The sequence below is a fragment of the Diabrotica undecimpunctata genome, unplaced genomic scaffold, assembly GCF_040954645.1.
Source record: "Diabrotica undecimpunctata isolate CICGRU unplaced genomic scaffold, icDiaUnde3 ctg00002361.1, whole genome shotgun sequence".
Lineage (NCBI taxonomy): Eukaryota > Metazoa > Arthropoda > Insecta > Coleoptera > Chrysomelidae > Diabrotica > Diabrotica undecimpunctata.
Genome location: NW_027313537.1, coordinates 1 through 21,116, shown reverse-complemented (window position 1 = coordinate 21,116; position 21,116 = coordinate 1). Strand labels below are relative to the sequence as shown.

Sequence of the window (21,116 nt, the reverse complement as noted above, 5' to 3'; positions counted from 1 at the left end):
ACGCGCTATCTCAGAGTCAGTGCATTTGATGATAACAAGAAAGCCTAGGTGACAACAACTATTTTTACAGAATGGTTCAATAATTGCTTTCGTACCAAAGTAGTAGCCTCTATAAAGGAAAAATCTCTCGATTTTAAAGTTTTATTTTTTATTAACACCTGTGCGGTGTTTGTATACTACTATTGGTCACAAATGACCAATTATCAGTTATTTTCTGACCTAAAATAATAACAGCAAATGCTTAAATCTAAGGCTTACCCTATGGCTTACTTTTTTTATCTATTAACTAATGCACTACAACTAACATGCAATAATTTCACAGACTATACTCTGCTTTTTACACTAAACTGTACACATCTCACTAGTCAATGGTTTTGTCCTTATGAGTCTTCTTTAGTTCAGTGTTGTCAAGAAGCTGGATTGCCTCGACATTCACATGATATGCAGCCTCTGCTCGTGACTTGCTGCTGTTCTCTTGATTATTTCGATCACAGTTTCCATACCCAGGTCCTGGTGGAGGTTGCTGTTACGGATATACCAAGGAGCATCAACAATGTTTCTCAGTACTTTGTTTGAAATCTCTGGATAATATGTATATTACTAGCTTTGGTACAGCCCCAGAAATGGCATCATATACCCATACCTCAATACCATGGCCTCAATACTTGCTTGTAGATGGATAATTATTATGAATTGATAATGTTGAATTTTTTCCAATCAGCCAATACAATTTCTTATATCTAATATCAAGCTCCCCTCTTTCTTTTTGACATGGACTTTCCAGCGCAGCTTCGCGTCTAGGGTGATGCCCAAGTATTTTGCTGATGTTGCATAAGGAATTCGGGTATCATTTATTCTAACTGTTAAATTTTCTATTTTTTTATTTGTAAAGTTAACGTGTGCAGATTTAGTCTCATTTAATTTTATTCGCCATTTTCTGGTCCAGTTATGTATTTTATTTACTGATAGTTGCAGCTTATCAGTCGCTTCTTCACTAGTGTCTCCTATCGCCAGTATGGCTGTATCATCCGCGAAGGTGGCAATAGTATTTTGTTCTAGCTCTGGAATGTCACACGTATACAATAGGTACAGGACCGGACCTAAGACACTCCCTTGTGGCACGCCAGCTTTGATCTCCCTTAAGTCGGTGTAAACTTCTTCTTGTTTTACTCTGAAATATCTATTCGCAATGTATGATTTCAAGATTTCTGAATACTGTTTAGGCATGAACGTTCTTAGTTTAAACCGTCATGCCAGACTTTATCAAACGCCTGTGCTACATCCAAGAAGATTGTAGAACAGACTTTATTTTCTTCTAATGTTTTTTCTATTATATTCGTTATTCTGTGAACTTGATCTATAGTGGAATGTTGATTTCTGAAACCAAATTGATGATTTGGTATAAAAATTTTTCTTTCTATTATTGGTTTTAATCTTTTCAATAGAAGTTTTTCAAATAGTTTTGACATCACCGGAAGGAGTGATATTGGTCGATAGGATGTCACTTCATTAGAAGATTTACCTGGTTTGGCGATCATAATTACTTCGGCTACTTTCCAGAGTCTGGGAACATATCTCAATCTAAAAGCAGCATTTATTAGGTGTGTCAGCTTAACTATGGCTTTTCTTGGTAGATTTTTTTAATAATTCGCCTGTTATGAGATCATATCCTGGAGCTTTCTTAGGATTTATATTCTCTTTTATCTCTGTTGATACTTCTCTAAGTGATGTTAACATTATTCTTTCTTCAGTTTGGAATGGTTCTTCCAATCTCAATTCTTCACCATCATTGTGGTTGGGTTTGAACGTGCTTTCTAAATGATCTGCAAATCGTTCTGCTTTCTGTTCGTTACTTCTAGCCCAGTTGCCGTTTTCCCACTTGATAGGAAGAGAATGAATAATTGGTCTCTTCATTCTTTTTGTTGCCTTCCATAAAGAATAATCTGTATTCTGGTCAGCTGTTAAATTACTTAAAAAAGAATTAATTGTTGAATTTTTTCAACAAAAAAAAAGATTTATTAATTATTGAAAATGCAGCAAGTCATCCAATCTTAGAACATCCAAAGTTCAAATAGTATTTCTTCCGCCAATACAATAATCAATAATCAGCCATTAGATGAAGGCATAATTGAAACGTTAAAAAAAATATTACATAATGGCATCTTACAAATCCACCGAGAGTAAACTATAAAATGAGCCCTTAACAGTAAAAGACGTGTGGCAATTTTCTATTTTTGATTGTTTGATTCATGTTGCATCTGCTTCCGCTCAAATAAGACCAAGAACTTTAAATGCTTGTTGGAAAAAGGTTTGGCCAGCATGTGTAACAAGCAATGCAACCATCCAAACATCGACACTACCAGATGAAATACTTAATTTTGCACATGAAATTGGCGGAGATGATTAATTTTTTTATTTAATAATCTTTAACACGAAGATGTAGATGAATTGATGTATTTGATTAAACTTTAGATCTAACTTTAGGTGGCCTCATGAGTCTAGAAGATGATAATGATGAGGAAGAAAAACCAACCCCCTCACTGCCAAATTAATTCGAGAAGGTCTTCAACGTTGCAGTAAATTAGAAAATCATTTTCTTATTCTAACCCCAATTCTGAACGAGCCTTTATATTACAACGTGAGCAGCAGAAATGCATGTCAGGATATCGTGAGCTACGTAACAAATTACTAGCATCATCATCGCTAAGTTTAATTACTGATTACATTGTTAAAAAAGGAAGAGCTACACAGAACGAGAATAAAGTTTGTGAAAATCCATCGCCATTACCGCAAATATCTATTGAAAAGAGAGACAGTTTCTTCTGACGATGAATGATTTTGAGCCACTCGCAAACGGTGCAAACCATTATCAGATAGCGATAATGATTAAAAATGTAAATGTAAAACTATATGTACCTATTACTTTCCCATAAAATAAAATAAAGTTTTTTTTAAGCTTTTGTATAAATTTCATTAAGATTTTCGAAGTAATTTATCATGTAGCCTATTTCTCCGACAGATGCAAGGAAATCAGAAGATCTGGATAAAAAGTATGATAGCTTTAATTTACACAAAAAAATCAAAGAAATGACAGGTTCTAGAAAACGTACAAGAACGAATATCCTTAAAAATGATATAAAGGGGATATTATTACTGATATGAAGGAGAGATTATGTCACTGGACCAATTACATCCAACAACTATTTAATGATGATAGAGAAGAACTGTCATTAGAAATCACCGAGGATACCGGACTACCAATATTAAGAGAAGAAGTCATCTATGCCATCAAAAACACAAAAGAGGGTAAAGCTACTGGACCAGATGATGTGCCAATCGAATTATTAAAACTCATCGATGAAGATGTTATTGATGTAATGGTTGAACTCTTTAATCTAATATATCAGACTGCCACAATCCCCAAAAAGCCAAGTGCAACAACTTGCTCAGATCACAGAACAATAGCTTTAATGCACAGCAATTCACAGCAGAATTGATAAAAACTCTTGAATATGAAATTAGTGACACACAATTTGGCTTTAGAAATGGTATGGAAATGGAGTAGAAGAGATGCTTTGTTCGGCTTGAATGTGCTGGCATCAGAGATGCATGGACATGAATCAGGACATGTACTTATGTATGTAGACTTTGAAAAGGCATTTGATAAGGTTCAACATAAAAATCTTGTAGATATATTAAAAAGCAAAAATATTGACAGTTGTGATATAAAAATTATATCTAATTTATGTTAGAATCAAACTGCCAAAGGTAAGAGTTGACAACCAGTACACCCAAAATATCAAAATACAGAGAGGAGTCCGCCAGGGTTGCGTGCTGTCCCCACTACTTTTCAATGTCTACAGTGAAGCGGTATTTCAAAAAGCGCTCTCAAACTCAATAGAAGGTATATCTTTCAATGGAGAAGTTTTGAATAACTTACGTTTTGCAGACGATACAGTAGTAATGACGGATAACAACAATGATTTACAGAACGTAATGCAACGCCTTAATGAACGCTGTCGTGAGTACGGACTGAAGATAAATTTAAAGAAAACTAAATAATTACTTAAAAATCTTAATAACTATAAAAACTTAGGAACATGGATAATATCAGATGTAGACCAAACCAAAGAAATTAGGACACGCATTGAAATAGCACGTGTATCATTCATTAAACTTAAAAAGTTTCTTTGTTGTCGGGATATAAGGTTAGAACTACGCCTGAGAATGCTTCGATGTTACGTGTTCTCTACTCTTCTTTATGGCTTGGCAGCGTGGATACTAAAACAAGTCCATCTGAATAAGTTGGGCCGCCTTTGAATTTTGGTGTTACAGAAGAATCCTACGAATATCATATATTCAAAGAATGTCAAACGTGGAAGTAACTAGAAGGATAGGAAATGAGGCGGAAGATGGAAGGTGGATCGATAGAAGATGGAACTTAAAGAAGAAGCCTATTTCTTTTAATTTCTGCAAACTTTTTTTTGTCTTGACTTTATGTAATTTTAGAAGGCTACAGGACGTATCCTTACTTTTTCAATGCAAGTGATGTCTTTTTTATGCATTTTTTTTATATTCGTTTTTCTGTGGAACACAGATATAGTTTGAGGCTACATTTTTCCACGTTCAAAGAAACCTTATACATATCATTATGTTAAGACTTTAGACTAATTAGTATCATGAGTTACTCTCTCAAACTTCTTCTCAAGGTAATTCTCTATTAGAGAAAGAAAGTCAATAGCTAATACTGTAAAAATGGACTTGGTATAAATACCTCAAACATAAAGCTACTATTACTACTATTAGTATTACAGCTAATATTATTAAAGTAAAACATATTAATTGATTATTAGAATATTCTTAAAAATGTCCTTTTTTCAAGTGTCAAACCTAATTTTGTTCTAGTTGATTTTTACACCAACGTACACGATATATCAATTATATATATATTTATATATATATATATATATATATATATATATTTAAACAAGTTTAAAAAAACAAATCCAACTTATACAAACCAATAATAAAGTAGTTTCACTAAAAATCTTACCAATTAACTTATAGCCTGGCCCAGTTTCCGTATGAAAAGCAAATAACCCTTTACGAATATTGGCAATTCCTTCTTTAAGTGGCATGAACTGATTTTTCATACCGGGAGGAGCCACCTTCTTCAAATATAAGGCCTTATGGATTGGCTCTTGATAAGCCTAAGAATGATTTAATATTTTATTTTAGGAAATAAGAAATTACATTTTAAATGGCAAGGTCACGCCGATGTTATAAAAGAAAAGAAGAGAATACTTCCTAATTTTGAAAACCAAGATATATTTTTTATTGTTTTTACTGGAAATAAGTTACAATTTTAGTTTTACATAATATGTTTGTTTTGACGTTTCAACTTACACTTTGGAAATGGTTCTCAAAATACAAATTGTAAACGATTTTCGAAGTGGAAATCGAAACGTCAAATCAAACTTATTATAAAGTAAAATTATGGGTTATTTCCGTTAAAAATAGTAAATAAGATGCCACAAGCATATAGCTTGAAAACAATATTAAATATATATTTGTGTTAATTATCTTTTTCTACTTTTTTTGTATCAGTTGTGGTTTTCGGTTGCGTCGGTTGAAACTTTATCTTATGTTTTAATCAAGCTTTGCATGTTTTTCTTTCGTGTGTCATTATTTAAAATTTTTCCATGCTTTTTTCTAATTAGTGTCTTTTCTTTTTCTAAATTTTCCTCCTGTCTCTCGCGAATTTCATCTTCTCGGGAAGAGTTAAGTTCCGCCGGTTTTTTTGTGATCACCCGAGATTAACTATTACTATTTATTAATAATGAAGAATCATCTTCATTGCGTCATATGCGACATCAGACTCATGGACCTCAAAAAAGGGGCCCTCAACTATGTCGTCTACTACTTAAAGTGTCGTCCTGTGATTTTTTTTAACTACACAATCGTACTTTACAGAGAGCATCCAGGAGCCATGTATTTAGAAGAAGATACAGGTGCAGTAGTTGTATTGTCATCATCAGCAATATCCTCAGGGTCTTCAACTTTCAATACATTGTCATTTTTTTGCTTTATTTGATGGGACATTACTTAGAACATTTGAGCTGTTTTCATTAACAGTTTTACGATTAAGCAGTCATTTTATAATTTCTTAAGTTTAGCTTCTATCATTTACTGTCCTTTTAAAGTCATAGCAAATCTGGAATTTAAAAAATCCATGAAAAACATTTCCAATAGTTTTGCAATGAATAGTGCCACAACTCTAAATAGTACATAGTAAATTACAGGTACAAATGCAGACAAAGAAAGAATAGTGACATAGCTACAAATACGACAACCATATATTTGATTTTTATGTACAAATGTTTTAATGAACAATTAGTGAACAATGGGAAACGTGTAAAAATTACATTAAAGACGCAGCAAATAACATTTATGGCCGCAAAGACCACCACCACGCAATGAGTGGTTCGATGCTGAGTGCGAGGACATTACAAGAAGAAAGAACAATGCATATAAACTGATGCGGCAAAGAAGAACCCGAGAAAAAGAACAAAAATATAAAGATCTCAGAAGAGAAGAGAAGTACATCCATCGGAGAAAAAAGCGAACTTATGAAAATAGAATATTGGAAGAACTTGAGGCATTAAAAAAGGGAAATCAAACAAGAAAATTCTATAAAAATCTAAATAAAGCAAGAAAAGAATTTAAACCAGGATCGGACTATGTAAGGATAAGGAGGGGCATATACTCAATACAAAAGAAGAAGTATTGAAAAGGTGGGTGGAACACTAAAATTAAATGTGGAGGTGCTACTCTGACTAATCATATATATAAAATCATACAGAGAGCCTGGAATGAGGAACAAATCCCAGAAGAGTGGTTGTATTGGGATCGTTTGCCCGCTACACAAAAAGGGCGATGAATTAGAATGTAGAAACTATAGGGGAATAACCCTCCTTAATACAGCATACAAAATATTTTCGAGTATTTTATATGGTCGCCTGGGTGAATATTCAGAGGAGCTTCTTGGCGAATATCAAAGTGGTTTTAGGCCTGGTCGATCAACAACAGACCCAGATCTTTGTGCTAAGGCAAATACTGGAAAAAACCAATGAATTCAATATCGACACATACCATCTTGTCGTAGATTTTAAATCGGCCTATGATAGTGTCCTAAGAAATAAATTGTATGAAGCCATGGATGAATTCCACATCCCCGATAAACTGATAAGATTGGTTAAGGCTACAATGCGTAAAGTTGTTTGCAAAGTCGAAATACAGGGCGAACAATCACAGGCATTTGAAACGCATGTTGGGCTGCGACAGGGAGATGCGCTGGCGTGTCTCCTTTTCAACATAGCTTTGGAAAAGGCGGTCAGGGATGCCCAAATAGACAGCAGAGGAAACATTTTAATAAATCATACCAAATTTTGGCATATGCAGATGATGTTGATCTAGTTGCCCGCACAACACGCAAGCTAGAAGAAATGTATACCACCTTGTCAAACGCCTCAAAAAATATGGGCCTGCAAGTAAATGAAAATAAAACTAAGATAATGGCATCAACACCCAACAATAGAGCCAGAAACATCGGCCACCAATTCACGGTTGATAATTCTACCTTTGAAGTGGTGGACAAATTCACATACTTAGGCTCCCTGATCACCAAGGAGAACGTCATGACGGAAGAAATCAAGCGAAGAATAATCCTAGCAAACAAATGCTATTTTGGACTGAGTAGACATATGAGAAGCAGAAACTTAAGCCAAAAAAACAAAAATAACCATATACAAAACCCTTATACAACCAGTGTTGACATATGGGTCGGAGACATGGACCATTTCCAAGGCAGATGAAAATCTCCTGCTTATATTTGAACAAAGGATCCTGAGAAGAATATTTGGTGGCATCTGTGAAAATGGTGTTTGGAAAAGGAGGTACAACTACGAGATATATCACAGATATAAACATATATTTGGTGGTAAAGACGTAGTATCCTTTATAAAAATAGGAAAACTAAGATGAACAGGACATCTGGCAAGATCACAGCAGAACAACCCTCCTAGAAGAATCCTTATGTCACAACCTGTGGGAAGTAGAAATAGAGGTAGACCAAAACTCAGAGATGGAGGGATGGTGTAGATGAGGATGGTAGACAAATAGGCGCAGCAAACTGGCAACAGTTGGCAATGGATAGAACTGACTGGCGTAATAGACTTGGGAAGGTCCAGGCTCTTTTATAGGGCTGTAGCACCAATGATGATGATGATGATATTTGATTTTTACTTGTGATGAATGTCACAACTCGAAATGTGTCGTTCTTCTTTAAATGGGTTGTCTGCTAGTCACTTCTGACCTGTACCGCCGAATTTTATAATTACAGAAGTGTGACTATTCATGGCATGAAGAGCACAAATTCGTTGTTTTGAGACTTATAATATCTCAAAAACGCTAAATTTTGAGTTGTGCCAATATTCTTGGGGGTGTGGTGATATATATGGGGCGTAAAGGAGTAAAATTCGAAAACATGTAGTTGGTTCTAGTTTAGTCCAGTTAGTTTCTTCTACTCAAATCCAACTCTCACCTTTACGCCGGTGATCCCTGTAAACCGAGCAGCGCATTGAGTGCTAATCATGTCCCGCCCATCTCTTCTTTTGCCTTGTAATACGTTCGATAATAATATCTTCCACTCAGGTTCGTCTGTGAGGACTGGTAGAACGCACTGGTTGAAAGCTTTCCTTTTTAAATGGATGGGACATTTGTTTTAAACACGTCTCCCATTTTTCCGAATGCAGCCCAACCTAAACGTACTTTTTTGATTATCTCACGTGTCTGAATGTTTAATTTTATACATTTTAAAGTTTTACAAAAATTTTTATTATTTATTTTCTCTTCCATTACCAAATTTTAAAGTAAATTTAAAATTTTGATTTTTAATCTACTTACAGCAAAATAAAACCTGTTATATACATTGTCATCTACTCCGACTCCCAGCCTTGAATCCAGCAGATCTTTCAAGGTCTGTATATTTGATGAGGATGACTGTAGCAAAGCAACGATATTGGCTGCATAAGATGTGTACAAAAACATTAAAGAGATGAACAAAATTATCGTGGTAATTCGTCCAGGTATACTAGTTGGTATAATATTTGATGCTTGCTGACAAAATGCTCCATAAGAAAGGAGAGCTACTTCAGTAATAGATACTTCGTTATTGGGTGATAATTGGTCCTACAAAATTAAATTTAAATAGACTTTTCATATTCTAATGTAGTATGTACAGAAAAATAATTGATAAATAATTCATTATTCGATTTTCATTTAGTTGATAATATCCAAACTGTTTCTCAAATCTCAAACAAGTTAATTTGTGTATATTAACGGGAAAGTAGTAAAACAAACAAATGAATAATGAAAACACAGGGAGGGAAATACTGATGAGAATAACCGACAAACTGTATGAGATAGGGAAGTAATTAAAGACATTTGAAATATAGAGCAAAATAGATCTAGTAAATTTCTAGAAAGTTATTCATAAATATTTAATTTCCACAAGCCTCTCGTCAGTATTTGTCATCATCTTTCTAAATAGGTATTCAGAGTCAATATTGAACAATAAGGGTGATAAAACACAACTTTGTCGAACTCCTCTCTGGATATTAAATGTTTCGGAATAATTATTGTCAACTTTAACGATCCTTGTTGTTGTGTATACAGGGTGTTCCAAGGTGTTTTTAACTGCCTATAATTTAGAAAGTATGTATATTTTATTTTAAAATTGGGAAATATCAATTGGACCTATAGTACTATCAATTGATGTGATGTATATATGAAATCTATGACGTCGTCATTGGCGCTGTGACGTCATTACAACGGAAAATATTAAATGGATCATGCTACATACGCTAAATTTATCAATTGAATGGTGCATTCGTTATCTCCAAATTATCCTGAAACCAGCAAATTTTTCTAGTTTTTACAAATTCACAAGATAAGCAAGTTGTCATTATGATTTTATTTAAATCGCTTTTTGACAACTACAAATAGTAATAGCTAATGTAATTACTTGTGTTTTTTATTAATACGTTCGTTGTAGTTAAAACAGAATTTTGAAATACTGTGAGTTCATACTGTCGTAAAATTGCCTTTCCTATTTACACCTAATGAATATGTAGATATGTTGTTGATTTATGGTGAATGTAGAAAGACTGCTCGGAATGTTCAAGCCTTATACACGGAACGCTTTCCAAAAGAAGAACACCGTATAATGTATCTTTTGCTAAAGTTGATGAGAATATGCGGCAATGTTCACTTCTGAACTGTAATCATAGAGATCATGTCAACCTAATACAGATCGAACACAACTTGGTGAATGTTTTAGCATATATAATGATTAATCCACATGTGTTCATAAGGTCCATTGCTACAGAAACTAGAGTGTCCTCTACTACAGTTCAAAGGATTTAAAAAAATTAACATTACCATCCATTCAAACTGTGTTTGGTTTATGACTTGCGATTCACCGATTTAGATCTAAGACTAAAATTTTGTGGAGATGAAGCTCGTTTCCTTAATAATGTGATTGTAAATCGCCATAACTCACATTATGGGTAGTAGTGAAAAATCCGCACTGGTTAAGGGAAACTTGCTTTCAAACTAGATAGGTAATTAATGTTTAGTGTGGGTTATTTATTGGGCGTTTAATAGCTCCATACTTTTTTTGAATATATAAATAGTCTGCAATATCTGAATTTTCTCAAAAATGAGTTACCTTTGTTACTGCAAAATATTCCTTTAAACTAGTTGGGCTATGGCAACAATATGGCTCACCCCTGCATAACAGCGGTATTTTAATTATTTTCCACATTTTTATGTACCAATTATAATACTACATTTTCAAACATAATTATACAGTCCATCTAAGTTACAAACCGTTGCACACCGATCGGTGTCATAGTCCGTGACGTCACATGATACCAACACGAAATATTTAGGCGGTCGGTGTGTTCTTTTTTAGAATCACTTTGCCGAGTACACTGTCATTACAGCCACTAGACATATTTTATTATATACGCGTAGAAATAATATTTAAAGATTTTTATTAATGTTAACTTAAAAAAAATACACAATAATATGTTTCATTTAATTTGTATAAATGCATTATAAAGGGTTTTTATGAAGAACATTTGTTAGGAACACACTGTAACTATAATCGAACGAAGGTGATATTTTGGCATAAATTGGTAACACTTATTTGACAGTTGCTGTGTTGACACTTTAGTTTTGTTTTTATTATTTACTAATAATTAAACTATGTTGTTTTTTAAACAAGCAGCTCAAATTGTTTTTAAAAAGATTTTTTTAAGTGTTGTTTTGTTTCTATTTATTTACATTAAATATTAATTTATTTTGTTGAATAATCCACTTTTGCAATAATTATGTGACCTATTTGATTTAAAATGAATTCAGGATTTTTTTATACTTTGGCAACTACGTCAACTTCGATCTCTGTCAATGATGATGACGTGCAACGATTTGTAAATTAGATGGACTGTAGATTGAAACTAACGGACCCGTCCAAAGGTCTCCAAGATCGCCTGTGCTATCACCCTTGGATTTTTTGCACGGGGCTATTTAAAAGGAATCGTTTATAACGATGAACCTGCAGATGCAGACAATTAAAAACTAAAATTAGACAAGCGTGTACTGTGATTACGCCAGAGATGATGTATCTACTTGTACACGTAAACTGCTGGGACAGTTTGACGCTTGTGTTGAAGCAAAAGGAGATCATTTTGAACACTTCCTATAAAATTATTTCATATTTTGAAATATTATTGATTATATGTTATAATCTTAATGATTGATTATAGGATATAATGTTATTCTTCTTCTTTCTCTTTATAAAAAATTCTGCTTGTTCATTGGTTTTTTCATATTTAGGGGTCCATTGGCCATATGAAATAATAAAACTCCTTTAACGTTTCTTCTTAACGTACATATTCAATAGCCTATAATGATTATGGACTTTGGAAATCAAGATCCTACAGGCGAGGGAGATTATAAACACACACGATATAAATCCATACGATAGCTGCGCAGAACGTAACTACTATATTTGTTCTTCTTCTTTTTCTTTTTCTTTATAAAATTTGGCTTGTTCATTGGCGGATTAATACCTATATGGAAAATTGTCACTCCATCTTTTGCGCGGTGGTCTCCTCCATTCTGCTGATGTAGTTATTCCATTCTTTTTTTCTATTTTGTGTCCATTCATTTATACAATGTACGTAACATTTTCTTCTAATGTCTTCACTTCTCTTTCGATCTCTCAGCGTATTTCCTGTAATTCTTCTCAGTACTCTCATCTCTGCCGTTTCTAGTAGCCTTCGCGTTGTGAATGTGTCTGGTCTTGTTTCTGAGGCGTATATCAATTTTGGTCTTATACTGGCTTTATAAATTCTTGACTTCATCTCAGTGTTAATGTGTCTGTTTCCAAATATAGTGTTATTAAGGCATCCTGCCAATCTATTTGCTATTTGTACTTGATCTCTCACTTCTTTGTCCACTTTTTTTCATACACCTTAGTTTGATGTATGGTTCGAAGTAAGTTGTATTGTTGTTGTTTACGCAATATATAGCCCAGCTAATCGTTGGGTTAAATTGGTTACTTTTTCTATCTTAAAAATGCTCCCTAGAACCACGTTTCTAATGCTTCGTCTCTAATCAGTAAAGCTTCAGTTAAGGTCTATGACTCCACTCCATACAGGGTAAGAAACTTTTCATTTCAATTTTATATCGCACTGTTGAAGATTTTTTAATTTTCCTTCTCGATCCTTATTTTAATTTTCAGTTGAGTGTCCCCAATGATCGTTTAAAATTGGGATACCGGTTGTTGGTCCACTAATAATTGTCTCAGTGCTATCCTATTTTTGCTTATAACCGTGTTTTTTTTTATGTTAAAATCAATAGTCTGCAGACCTTCCAGGTAAAATGTATTCCAGGTATGTGGTTGAGTCGTTATCCATTTATAGGTGTTTTCTCGTCCATATCAGTTAGCGCTAGGTTTATAATGTGCTCTGAATAAATATTGAATAATAATGGAGACTCTGAGATAGCGCGTCACACATCTCGAGATTTTAAGCATTGTCAAATGTACCATAAAAGATATTAATCCTGAACAAAGTGTTAAGTTGAATGAAGGAGAAGTATAAGAAATTATAATTACCTCGTGACAAAGACTACACTTGCTTTTATACTCCCATTTCATGATAAAGTATAACACTAGACCAGTTATAGTAACTAATGCAATTGTTGATGCCCATACTTGTCTGTTAAAGGGTAGAGTAAAAACATTGGTAACATATGATAGTTTTGGTTCTCTAAATATAAACCTGGAGTATGTTGCTGTTGGCATAGCAATATAATCCAGTAAATCGATTCTTTCTTCTAAGATAAATAATGGTGTTCCTGAAAAAAAGAGTCTGAATATCTTAAGACATTTATATATATACATACTACTACTATAAATTTCAAAATTACATATTACCTCCAATATCGACTTCCTTTCTTAACAGGTGTCCCATCATTCCAGAATAATCAGAATTATTAACTTTGTAGCCCCATGTATCCTCAAAGGATAAATTTAGTTTTACATTTACAAAATCTGCCACATGCTCCAATAAAAAATAGTTAACTTTAGTAATGGAGTCCACATGTTTATCCCTGGAAAGTAAATTTTAAGTAATTCTGACCACAGTAAAATGTACTTATTAGCATAAAATATATTACTCATAAAGTAGTAGATCAAACAAAATTAACAAGATCAAAATAAAATTGGCTCAATAATTGTAGTTAAGATATTTTTCTGGAAGGCTATTAGAGTAATTAACACATCCATAAAATACCTACAGGTAACATTAAAGATGGGACAAATTCGTTGCACAGTAATATCAATTTTTGCCTGCCCCTATTCTTCTTCTTTAGATGCCGTCTTCTTAGCGAAAGTTGGCGATGACCTCTGCAAAGTCGTCCCTATTTTGGGCTTTCCTTATTAAACTTTAAAAGTCTAATCCTGTCCAATCTTTTGATGTTGCGAAGCCAGGTCATTTGTCGTCTACCCCGGGCCTGCGAGCCTGTTGGGTCTGCCTTCTATTTTCCCTTCTATAATAAACTGAAGGAAGTTATACCTGTCGTGTCTAAATATGTGTCCAAGATAAGACGTTTTACGCTTCTTGACAATTTCTGTGAGTTCACGTTCTCTATTCATACGCCTTAAAAGTTCTTCATTTCTAACGCGGTCGGTCCATGGAATTTTCAGCATACGACGAAATACCCACATCTCAAAGCTCTCTAAACGTCGTAACGAGCTGACTGTTAACGTCCAAGCTTCCACGCCGTATAATAGTACACTATATACATAACACTTTATAATGCGGTTATCGTAGGGACAAATCAAGATTACGGGTAGTGAGTAACTGTCGCATCTTTAAGAAGGTGTTTCTTGCCTGTTCTATTCTACATTTAACCTCTTGGTCTAAGGTTTCATGTATCCAACAGCCTAGATAATTAAACTTTTTCACTTGTTCAACTAGATTGTTATTGACTAGTATGTTTATAACTGGTATGTGTTTTTTTTAAAATTACCATTGTTTTGGTTTTTTTTACATTCACCTTAAGCCGTATAGTTCTCCTTCTCGCACTACTTTGGTTAACAGAATTTGTAGTGCTTCTTCACTGCCAGCAATCAGTACATTATCGGCATACCTGATATTGTTCACGATTTTTCCATTCACTTTTATTCCTTCTTGTGCTTCATCTAGAGCATGTGCAAAGATGTCCTCTGAGTACAAGTTGAATAATAATGGTGATAGTATACAACCTTGTCTAACTCCTCTTTGGACGTTTATGGTTTCAGTATCACCCAATTCAGTTCTGACAGAGGCGTTTTGGTTCCAGTAGAGTTCACGTATTGTATTAATGTCGTTTGGATCCAGATTCTTTTTTGCAAGCATTCTATTAGCTGATCGTTTTTGACTTTGTCAAAAGCCTTTTCATAATCTATAAAGCACAAGTAGACATCTTTTAGCTGATCGTGTTTGACTTTGTCAAAAGCCTTTTTATAATCTATAAAGCACAAGTAGACATCTTTTTGTTTTTTCCCGATACTTTTGCATGAAAACAATGAAACTGAACAAAGCTTCTCGAGTTCCCATACCGTTTCGAAAGCCAATTGTTCCGGACCCATATCTCTTCGCATTTTTTGTAAATTCTGTTATGGATAATTTTTAGAAATAGCTTCAGAATATGGGGCATGAGACTTATTGATCGAAAGTCGTTACATTTTTTTGCATTGTTTGATTTGGGTATAGGCACAAACGTAGACGTTAACCAATCTTGTGGAATGGTACCAGTCTTGTATATACTATTGAAGAGTCTTGATAATAGTTCTAAATTGTCTTCTTCCAAAAGTTGTATAATTTCACTATGAACGTAGTCAGGTCCAGAGGCTTTTCCGATTTTCATATTTTTTAAGGCGTATTTTATTTCTGATGTTAAGATGGGGAAGTCGTTATTTCCAATGTTTGTTTGTCTATCAATATTTATTGTTCTATCGTCTGAGAATAGATTTTGCCTATCCTATTACCACATATATTTTATCTGATTTTAATTTGATAGTTTAATACCAAATACATTAATGGTTTAATACATTTGCCTGAAAAAAGTCACAGGCTACAAATATCGTTTTTTATATTATTATTATTATTATTACTTATACACAATTTTTTAATTAAAACTCTATAAGATAAGCTAGCCTGAACTGTTTGTCAAAATAATTACCTTCTGTTATGACATTGAGTTGAGGTGTACTTTCCGTCTTTCCTTTATTGAGTGTATATTCTGCTATAGCTTGAGTTTTTAGACAATATCTGGGGAGTTACATTAGAATATGCTTTAAAACCTTTTTTCTTTCAATATGGTACCTAGTAAGTTTTACTTGTCATCTGACGATATAACCTTTTTATTTTCTTTCAATCGCTGTTAATTTTAAGTTAATTTATACTCAATCTCACATCAAACCTCAAACTGTTCTAACACACCCAGTGCTACATAACATAAACAGTGTTTTATAATGTCTTCTTACACCACTTCTTCTACAATTTTTTTAGTTTCTCACTCTATATCTAAACGTTATGCCTAATCAGGACCTTTCCATTCTTTCTTGCGTCATTTGTAATTCACGTGCAGATTTACTTGTGAGAGTAAGTAGCTCTGCTTCATATGTAAGATCAGGTAGGACACACTGGATTAACGGCTCTTCTTTTTAAGGTCACCTTTAAGATCACGTTTAAACAAATCACTTATTTTCCATAAATATGCTGTCTATCCCAAAGTTATTCTCCAGCAGTTCAGCAATTTGATTATCCCCGCAAATTTTTACGATATTTCCAAAGTATGTGTAGCTTTCAACAACTTCAATTTGGACGTCCTACTGCCTTCAAAGGATCGCTCAGAACTGAATTCGTTATCATTTTTGTCTTTTGATAATTAATATTCAGACCTACCTTATGTGCTGCATCGGTTAACCTATCACTGCCAATTGTTAGATTATACTCTGAGATAGCGCGTATTTGCGAATCGTAGGTTACTAAGCATATCGCAGTCGATATTTATTCCTTCACTTTCCCGTTCCAGTAAGTTCAAAACATGTTCAAGTACAGTAATAAACAAATTTTTGTGTCTGTTTCATAACAGTTTCAGTTCGAATAAATATTTATCTTTAAAATGAGACTAATTAAGTTTCTTAATTATTATAAACAAATTAGCTGCGAATTAAATAAACATCCCTACTTTTTACTTTATTGTCCCAGAATAACTGTTTTTAGTTTAAATTCTTGTAAAAATTGTCAGGTTTTCAAATATGAAGCAATATTTCATCCACAAGCAATAGTTTAAAAGATATCCTAATTGTTTTAAGTTAAACATGTTAACTAAATAAGTTAAACATGTTTTTTTTTACTTGTTTTCGTGCATATTAAAAGTAAATGTCTTCATCATTTATATGGTACCCGTATTGAATATCTGGATCACTCGAAAATAAAATTTTGAATCCAAATAGTAGTTGCGGCCGTAGTTTAGAGGCTATGGCACTTGATTATCAAGCCGGAGGGTCTGGGTGCGATCCATGGCAGCGACACCAGAAATTTTTTAATTTCGAATTTAACTGAGCCTGCGTGGAAAGGCTTGTTAAGGCGTTGGTCTTAAATACGTAAGTGGTTATTAAGTCATGTTAAGGGTGCTTGCGCGACCTGAAAAACCTTAATACTCGACTTTAGCCAGAAAGTTACACAAACTTTAGTTGGAGATAATAACAATACAATAAGCTAATTGACTGCACTGTACACAATGTATAAAAACATTCTAGTAGTCACTGAGCTAGAAAATATTTGAAGGTTACAGGTCCAAAAGGGGCCGTAATTTTATATAAATAGATCTAATGGTGCCATCTTGCAGTAATTTTAACGTGGCCAGAAATGGCCAGTGGTTTGTACAAGTCCTAAAAGCGCTTAGTGCCTGCGAAATACTAATTCTTATTTACGCAAGAATTTACGCCCTTAAGGGCAAGTCCTTATCGGGTAGGTTTTAAAAGGGTAAAGTTTATATAAACAGCTCATAGACATTGATCTTATACTCGCAGTTTCGTAGGTTTGCTAATAGTCCAAGATCCCAGAGCGATCAGACATAACTTATTTTCACACAGATGAAACCTTAAAGTCTCAATAGCGTCTCACGTGCTTTGAATACCTGCGCATTTATGAAACTTCATGAGTGACACCTGGGCAGGTACCAGGTGAGAAAGGTAACTAAAAATAAGAGCTATTTAACTTAAATTTACATAACTGATTTTTATACATATTTTGTAGAATATTATTTTGAAAATACTGTAATAAGTGTCAGACACTTGTCATGGACCAGAACTTTTGTCAGACGCTTTAAAGCTGCACTAAAATTAAATGAACTTTACTTAGTTTTACATATCTGATTTTTAAATATGTTATTAATGGTACTATAATAAAGTTATATTTAATCAGTCAGACAAATAAGAATGACCAAACATCCCTCAAACACAAAAATTAGTTAACTAGAGGTATGAGCGCGAAAGTGCGGTACGCATGAGCCTCAGAGTAAGCAATTCAATTCATTAAGAATACTTACTGTTTTCGATCCGATTAAATATTTTTGCATCTCTATTTTAATATGATGAACTCTAGCATTAAGATAAATATTAAAGTAAATTAATGTATTGATATTTGGGATAATTAATTAATTCGGAGCACTTTGGTTTCATAAGAAATTATATTTACTTTATTGTAAAAAAGATACTAGTTAGGATAATTAAAAAAAAAATAATTTTTGTAAAAAATCACTCTGAGATAGCGCGTGAAACAAACATTTTTCTATATTTTAATCATCATATTCATTGTCGCAATTGTTACAATTTTCATCATTCAACCAATCATGATGCTGCTGATCCGAGTCATCATCTTCATCATTATCAGTTATGTTGTTGCTGGCTGGTTGTTCTGCAAAAAATAGTTCAAAGAATTAAAAAGCAGAAAATCACAAACATAATAAATTCTAAACCTGAAATCAAAGTATAATACCTGAAGTTTGAAGGAATTCACTAACGTTTGCTGGTAATTGGTCACCATCAAAACAATGAAAGTGATATTGGTTTTCTTCTAATCTCTACCCATTGTGTTCAGGAGTTAAAATGGTTGGTTGTTTTGCATTTGCATTATTCCATATGCTAAAAATGTAATTAGCACGGCGGAATTGTTGGAATAACTCACTTTAGCAGTGTGGTAAACTGCTAGCATCAAAATTTTTAAAATTTTTGCGATCGAATTCTTCGTTAATATTAGATACGCTGTAATTATTTAAAAACAATTGAAGCCGGGCAGCATTAATGTTGCACGTATCAGGAAAACTATAAATTTCGCAGATAAATTTTTGGATTATTTTGAAAAATTTTTTTTTGGGTGGCTTCATCGGTAAACAACTCTGATTCTCCAAACTGCATGAAAGCTCACTGATATTTATGTTTCTTCAATAATATATTGAATGGTCTTTGTTTACCCTTTTTAAAAAAAGGCGGGATTAAAGGCACATCCAGTTAGAGCGTGAAACCCTGGCAAACTTCTACATAAAGACGGTCCCAAGTACTCATAAACCTTTCTCAAATTAATGTATCTCTGGTTATTTCCGGTGCCTGCGTTTAACTATACATTCGAATCATCATTTTTTAAATTATGCATATATCGTTACATAATTATCGCAATGTCTCACTCACTCTGAAATGCAAGCACAGCACTCTCGCGCTCATACTTCTGGTTAACTATTTTTTGTGTTTGAGGGATATTTGGTCATTCTAATTTGTCTGACTGATTAAATATAACTTTATTATAGTTCCATCAATAACATATTTAAAAATCAGACATGTAAAAGTAAGTAAAGTTCATTTAATTTTAGTGGAGCTTTAAAGCGTCTGACAAAAGTTCTGGTCCATGACAAGTGTCTGACACTTATTACAGTATTTTCAAAATAATATTCTACAAAATATGTATAAAAATCAGTTATGTAAATTTAAGTTAAATAGCTCTTATTGTTAGTTACCTTTCTCACCTGGTACCTGCCCAGGTGTCACTCAGAAGTTTCATAAATACGCAGGTATTCAAAGCACGCGAGACGCTGCTGAGACTCTAAGGTTTCATCTGTGTGAAAATAAGTTATGTCTGATCGCTCTGGGATCTTACTCTATAATGTTTTCATTATTTCCAAGTGATTTAAAAGTAAATAACAATGAATACAGAAAACAATAGTAGTGAAAATGAAACTGAAGTAATGCCTAGACAGAATTAATCAAAAAAAAAGAAAAAGCACGGCAGAATGGGAGATATCTTGAAAAAAAAAATTAGACAGCAATGTCACAAGGTTCGTAAACAATGTTTCCAAAGTGTACCTGAGGAGAAAGAAAAACTATACTCAAGAATTTTAACACAATGGCTTCTATTAATGAGCAGAACTTATGTGGATTGATTACAGTACTCTATATCCGCCGAAGAAGCCCTAGGAAATATGAAGACGAAGACAATTTGAGAAGTGCTGCATATGCTTACAAGGTACGTTTTAGCACTAATAATAGCTTAAAAGAAATAAATATTTTGTAGACAAGCTTTTATGTCTATGCATGAAATAAAGAAAAAAAAATTAGAGATATTATAAAATTCACTAAAAATAATTGGAGTCGTTCCTAAAGATAAAAGGGGAGAAAATAAAAACCATCCTAAAAAATTTTCCACGTTCTTGCAGCAATATACGAATAGATAAAGTCATTTAAAGGAAGGAAAAGCCACTACAGTGTGAATGATAGTAAACGATTATACTTACCAACATAAAAAAGATCTTCAAAATGTTTTGCGAGTTAAAAATCTCTTACGAGTTGTACAAAACAGTCTTTAATAAAAAAATTAACATAGCCTATGTGGATATCCCAGAACCGATACATGTAGTTACTGCGATGAGTTTCTTATAAAAATAAAATATCTTCAGTCTGATGTTTTAAAAAGTTTCGATCTTGCTCACAATGAAAGCTTGCCAAAGGAAATACGCTAGTTCACAATACAAAATGATGTACACAAAAAAAAATGCTGAGGCATTTTACAGTAGAAAAAGGGTTGCGAAGAAAAAAAGTCGAACCTCTGTGACTCACGAAGCTATTTGTCTCGATTTTGGAAAAAATCTTAGTTCCAAAACATAATAGCAAACGATATTTACTATTAATAAGAGCCAGCTGAACGTCTATGCCTCTAATGTCCACATTCTATCTACAGCAAAAACTGTGTTTGACTTTTACCCGAAAACACTTGGCAAAAAGGGAAGCAACGATATTATGCTCAATGCTGAATGACTTTCTATGGATCTGAAAAAACATTTTTCAAATAATCTGTTTTAGTATTAAAACAATTCGTCCATGTTCAAAAGTAGGATTGATCTATTTCCACAACGTTAAATGCCCACGAATAGGGAGAGTAACT

General features: G+C 33.4%; 1 protein-coding gene across 1 annotated transcript; it reads right to left on the bottom strand.

Moving 5' to 3' along the window:
- Positions 1–5,021: 5,021 nt before the first annotated feature.
- Positions 5,022–13,751, bottom strand: LOC140431963 (ionotropic receptor 75a-like; the record flags this gene model as incomplete). The annotated part of the gene is made up of 4 exons (XM_072519831.1): positions 5,022–5,210; positions 8,965–9,249; positions 13,247–13,488; positions 13,568–13,751. Coding segments are annotated over 4 exons (900 nt in total), but the record flags the coding sequence as incomplete, so codon positions are not given.
- Positions 13,752–21,116: the final 7,365 nt, after the last annotated feature.